The 6,000-nt window shown below is 48.1% G+C and overlaps 1 protein-coding gene across 7 annotated transcripts in view; it reads left to right on the top strand.

Moving 5' to 3' along the window:
* Nucleotides 1–3,551: 3,551 nt before the first annotated feature.
* The window catches only part of PCNX1 (pecanex 1), an 87,353-nt gene continuing 84,904 nt past the window's right edge, over nucleotides 3,552–6,000 (top strand). For 4 of the 7 annotated variants that reach the window (XM_027879662.1, XM_027879665.1, XM_027879664.1 and 1 more), the window contains exon 1: nucleotides 3,594–3,819. In XM_027879662.1, the coding sequence (XP_027735463.1) occupies nucleotides 3,667–3,819 (153 nt within the window). In that variant the 5' untranslated portion in view covers nucleotides 3,594–3,666. Of the gene's footprint in view, nucleotides 3,820–6,000 lie in introns of all 7 variants that reach the window. The other 3 variants (XM_027879667.1, XM_027879666.1, XM_027879670.1) reach the window with 2 other exon arrangements.

Below are 6,000 nucleotides of genomic sequence, written 5' to 3'. Positions count from 1 at the left end.
AGTGACAGTGCAGTGTCATTTCCCCTAGACCACCGGGGGCTCTCATCATCCCCTGATGAAGTGCTCTTGAACAGAGCTATCTGTGTGGAACTAGGTTACACTCCTTGGGATCGGGGTTCAGTCTGTAATATTTATGTTTTGTTTCCTCTGTTTATTTTTTGCTTGTGTCCCCCAAGCCTCTATCACTTCATGGTTGGTCAAATGGTCCAATGACTTCAGGAGTGGGGCTGGGAAAACAGCTGTAAGAATGCAGCCTCTCACACAGGGGCACTGTTTAACACGAATCATTACTAGGACACTGAGGCTAATCTGTCCAGATTTAATCAGTGGCTCATAAGCAGGAGTATAAAGGTTTTTAAAGCATTTACTGAAGCCTTCAGGCATGTTATTAATGAATGTTATCCCTCTTGCCTCCTTTTTGTGGAGAAGGTGAATAGCTTTTATGTAATTCATAAAACAGCTGCTGGAAGAGCTAACACTTTATAATCCTGATCATTACAGTATCACAGTATATTTATGGATAACACATTCTAAAAAAGTGGGTTTTTTTGATGGCCATATTTGTAATTTTAATTTTTAATGGTATTTTGGCAAACTGTGTAGTTGAAACAGGCTTCATAGTTCAATTTTTTTTCTGAGCATACTGTAACTGGTGAGCCTTGTCATGCTTGGCTTTGACTCAAAAGGATAAAGGGAGTTCCCCCTCCCCATCCGTTATAATCCTCTGTAGATTTTCACTGGGGTTTTTTTTTTTCCCCTTCCCCCATCCTTATTTCATTTCATATCTCAGTCCTGTTTGGCAGAGTTAAAAAATGCTCTTTTGCAAAATACTGCTAGAAGTTTTGTATTTGTAAATGCACTATATGAAAAAGGTTTCTTTGTTTGTACTGGAGGAGAGAGCCATTGTGGTTAAGATTTTGCATCCATCCCTTCTCCCTGCTTTCCAACTGGGGAAACAAAAATAGATGAAATACATCTGCTTTGAGTCAGTAACTTCTGTCTTCTGGTTTTCCAAGAATAGCCAAATGCTGCCATTGGCTCACCAACTGTCAGGGAGACAGTGGAGACTGAGGAATTAATGCAGCCTCTTGAAAACACCAGCCCAAATGCATGCTCATCATGAGTCATGGCTGAGTGCTTGAAAGAAAGCCTGTGGCAGAGACAGGCACTCCAGGGTTATTTAATTCCTGTGATTCTTCTGCTGCAGAGACTCACAGTTACAGAGTGGGTAAGGTTGGAAGAGACCTCAGTGGGTCATCTAGTCCAGCCTCCCTGCTCAAGCAGGGTCATCCTAGAGCAAATTGCACAGGATTGCATGCAGATGGTTCATGAATATCTCCAATGATGGAGACTCCACAACCTCTCTGGACAATCCATTCTAGAGCACAGTCACCTGCACAGCAAAGAAGTTCTTCCTCATGTTCTTCTGAAACTTCCTTTCTGCCTGTTGCTTATTTTCCTATTGCTTGGTTCCACTAAGCCTGGCTTCTTCCTCTTGATACCCTCCCTTCAGGTACTTATATAGACATTGATGAGGTCCCCTCTCAGTTGTCTCTTCTCGAGGCTGAACAGGCTCAGCTCCCTCAGCCTTTCCTTGTAGAAGATGCTCTAGTCTCCTATTGTCTTCATAGCCCTTTGCTCCAGGAGCTCCATCCTGAGGAGGCCAGAATAGGACATGGCACTCCAGATGTGGTGCCTCACCAGGGCTGAGTAGAGGGGCAGGACTACTGGCAATGCTCTTCCTGCACCCCAGGATTCCGTTGGCCTTCCTAGCCACAAAGGCACACTGCTGGCTGAGAGAGAGCTTGTTGTCCACCAGGACCCCCACGTCCTTCTCTACAGAGCTGCTTTCCAGCATCTGCTGGGGTGGTACCGTAACTTGGTTTCAGGATAGAAACTGCCTGGCATCCTTCTGCCACTGCAGTGACAATATCATCACATGTCCTCAAAGTCCCAAAATGTTACTGGAGAGTCAGGTAAAGTAAGTAAGTAATGGCCAGTCTCTTCGTGAACGAAGAACTGGGGAAGGTCTTTCCACCTTCCAGCCTGCGCATTGGATTTTTTAGGTGAGACACAGTGTGCGCGGAACTGAGCCCACCCTTTAATCCTGAGGTTCATCTGCCGGGGCCAAGCACGCTTGGACAGTGGCAGCGAGGTCCTCAGGATGTAGATGGATTGCCTTACAGGGCTAACGAGCTCCATCTGCCCGGGGAGTGTCCTAACCAGGAATCGAACCCGGGTCTCAGCGTTGACAGCACCACGGCTTAACCACTGCACCACCAGGGTCAGGTAATGTTATGAGGGATCCTCAGTGTTAATCATTCAAAATATTTGAATGAAGAGGGCTTCCCTTTCCGCTGCTTGACAGCAGTCTCTAAACTCCTTCCTTAATCTGTCTTTTTCTAAATAACGTGGCTTTTGGGATGTGCTTGTTTTAGGGAAAAGTTTGAAAAGCTGGGGCTTGATGAGAATTAGTGACCTGTAAACACAAGTGAATGTGGAAGTTGAAACTTAAATCTGAGGAATTTGTGCATCCATGGCCTGCTGTGTTGTGTTCTCCCAGTAAAGCCCAGTGATTATGGCTTTGTAGCTGTTGCAACCAACAAGAAAACTAGTGGCAGAGACAGGCACTCCAGGGTTTTGGTAACACCATGTATTTACTATTGATAGTAAACGGTGGGACTCGAAAAATGATGAGGTTGTTGTCTTGCTTTAATTTTAGAGAATTAAAGTCTATGCTGGACAAATGTGCTTCTGCCCTGCTACAAGAAGAGGATGTGTCACCTCACCAGAAGTCAGGCCCTGGGAGAGGGAAAGAAAGGAGGTTTGAAGAGGGAAGGGGATGAGCACAGGGTTGCTAGAGGTGAGCCTGGGGGTGGTATCCCTGAGTTAGGGGCAAAGTCTGTAGCCCAGCTAAAGTGCATCTACACAGTGCCCACAGGATGGGTAACAAACAGGGGGAGGTGGAGGACATTGTGCATAAGGAATTCCCACAAACTAAGTATGCTAAAGTCTGGACACATGCAAAAAATCCAAAGTAACTTCTTAAGCTGCACCAGGAGTGGTTTAAGTTGGACACGAGGAAGAATTTCTTCACAGAAAGGGTGACTAGATATTGGAACAGGCTGCCCAGGGAGGTGGTGGAGTCACCATCCCTGGAGGTGTTTTGGACATGGTGGTGTTTGGTCACAGGATGGACTCGATGATCTCAGAGGTCTTTTCCAGTCTAATTGATACTGTGATTCTTTGATTGAAAAAACCCTCTGCGAGGTTGTGTCTCCCTCCGTTTTGTGGAGTCTCAGACGGCAGGAGCGCCGGGAGAAGGCCCCGCTCGGTGCCGGTGCTGAGGCGGCCCTGCCCGTGCCACCAGGGGGCGCTGCGGCGGCCATGCCCGGCAGGCGGGGGTGGGGCCACGGAGCAGCCGCGCGCAGGCGCAGCGCTGCCTCCCCCCGGCGGCGGCGGCGCGCGGCCCCTGCCGCAAGGCCCGCCGGTCCGTCGGCGGCGCGGGGGCGGGCGGCCGGCCCGGGCCCGGACATAAGATGGCGGCGGCGTTGCTGGGGCGGCGGCGGCGGCGGTTGCGGCTGTTGCGGAGCACGGGCGGTGCGCGGCTCTGCCCGGGCTCGCAGGGCGGATAGAGCGGGGCCGGCGCGGCGGAGCGGGGCCGCCATGGGCTCCCAGGTGCTGCAGATCCTGCGCCAGGGCGTGTGGGCGGCGCTGAGCGGCGGCTGGTACCAGGACCCGCACCAGGGCGCGGGAGTCAACGCGCTGCACCTCTACCTGTGGCTCTTCCTGCTCGGCTTCCCCTTCACCCTGTACATGGTGAGCGCGGAGCCGGCCCGGGCCGGGGGCCGAGCGGGCCTGGCAGGGCCCGTGGGGGAGGGGGGCGGGAAGGGCCGCGGGGCCGTCGCTCGTGCGCCCCCTGCCCGCGGCGCGGCCCCGGGAACGGCCCCGGCCGGGCCCCCCGCCCCTGGGACAAGGCCCGGCGGCCGCGGTCGGGACTGCGGCGTTTCGGGCGCACGGAGCTGGTACCGGGAATCTGTGGGTGGGCGCTGTTGGGGCGCGGCGGGGCTACAGGCGCTGGCGCTTTGCCTTCGTTTTTCTGTTTACTTTCCTTCAAAATTGGGCATAACTCTGTCGGCTTCCGCTGCGGATCCACTGGCAGTCCAGTAAAAAGCACAGTTTCTACAGAAGCTGTCAGATCTAGCCAGTATTTCTGACTGGCAGCGTTATCACATGGTTTTTGAGTTTGGTGAAAGGATATGGGTCCATAGCCCAGAAGTTTATTTGGCTGCAGTGTGGTGTACTCTGTGATGGCTGGCAGTGCATCTGGAGTGTGTATTATTGACGAGAAGTTACTTTGGCTTTTTCACTTCTGTCCAGATTTTAGTGTACTTGGTTTGTGGGAAGTCCTGCCCTATATATCTTTGTAACTGATAGTTCAATTAGAGCTGTTAAAATACTAACCTTTAAACCTGCAAACTTTCTTGACATTTGGACTTGGGAACAAATACAGGAGAGTTGTGATCAGTTACGAGAGAAGGGGGAGGTTTCCTGTTGGCCAGTCGTTTTCTTCTTGTGTAAATTGTGTGTAAATTATGAAATGCAAATAGTTTACTTCGGAATTTTTCGTAGAAAAGTGTGGTTACACTAGGTGTGTTGTGACCAGTTTTGTGCACGTGAGGTAGAATGTAATTTGCAAGCCTGCCGGGTCCAGATGCTGTGACAACCTAAAGTAGAAACTACCTTGTGAAAATTTTTGGATTAGTGAATGAAACATTGGAGGAAAAATTCTATGCAAGTGAAGTTGCAGAGATTGAGAGCTCTGGGGTCAGGCATTTGCTTTGTTACAAAGCAATTTGTAAGATTGCGGTACGAGACACTTAATACTAAGAAATAGCTACTGTGGAAGAGGAGGTTTCAGCTCTGTATGGTTAGTTTTTATTTCATATTACAGTGTCATAGAAAAGGCAGCTCCAAGGCTTTTTGTTTGAAAACTTTTAGACTGCTGGCATGAAAACCACAGGCTGAGACCAATTGCTTTTAAAACCAGAGTTAATGTGACAACCGCTAGATAAAACTTTCAACTAAGCAGATTCTTTCTATAAACACTATGTATCTATTCGAAGTTCATCAGAGTACGGAAAGAGGAGGGAACTTCTGGTTTCAAATGTAGCTTTTTAATTATTTTTTAATAAAAGTACTATTCTTCTGTTTTGACAGAATAGTCTATTTAATTAGAACTGCCATGCTGAGAGAGCTGTTCATAAAGATGAGGTGAGCTATATCCTGCAAGCATAGGACACTTGAAAGGCGAGTAATTTATATTGTACGTAGTTATTTCAACAAATGATAAATCTAGGCCAGCATTTGAATCTCCTGCTGCTCTTAAGGCTGTAGTTAATCTTCTGTTACCTGTACTATGGGGTAAATTTCAGTGTTACCTAAACTTTTTTCCTATGCAAAGGGAAAAGACAGACAAGAGCAAGCTGCTTCAGGTTTTGTTGAGGTCAGAGAAGTTCTCTTGCTTCATAGCTCTGGACAAGTTAGAGGTGCAACAAGTGCCAACTTCCCTGAGAATAAGTAAGGAGATTAGTCACAAGTTAAAGCAGATTGAATCATATTTGGCTGTTCTCCCTCTTTCCACCCTCTGCAGTTTAAGTGTTGTCTAGACATAAACTAAACAGGCAGTACTGTGTTGGTCATCTTAGCTCTTTAGTATCTCTTAAGCTCTTTTTCAGAATAAAAAGCAGTAAGTGTTGCATTGCTGTGGGACATACATAAATAAGCAGAACTTGCTTAAAAAGTCTTAGGTAATCATAATCTGAATTCTGAGCATGGCTCACTGGTGTGTAGGAGGGAATTTCTAAGCTAGCTTCAAGTGACTTGTTGCTGGCAGACAACCCTGTGTGTTTAAAAAATCAAGGTATGTACCAAGACTTAAAATGCAGTCAGGTTTCATATTACTTATAAAACTTCCTCACATAAGGAATTGCAAAATCA

Source organism: Empidonax traillii, unplaced genomic scaffold, assembly GCF_003031625.1.
Source record: "Empidonax traillii isolate 1590-97213 ecotype Southwest subspecies unplaced genomic scaffold, ASM303162v1 scaffold56:size2478089, whole genome shotgun sequence".
Taxonomy (NCBI): Eukaryota; Metazoa; Chordata; class Aves; order Passeriformes; family Tyrannidae; genus Empidonax; species Empidonax traillii.
Note: the sequence above shows the minus strand (reverse complement) of the source record. Positions and strands in the feature narration are given on the sequence as shown.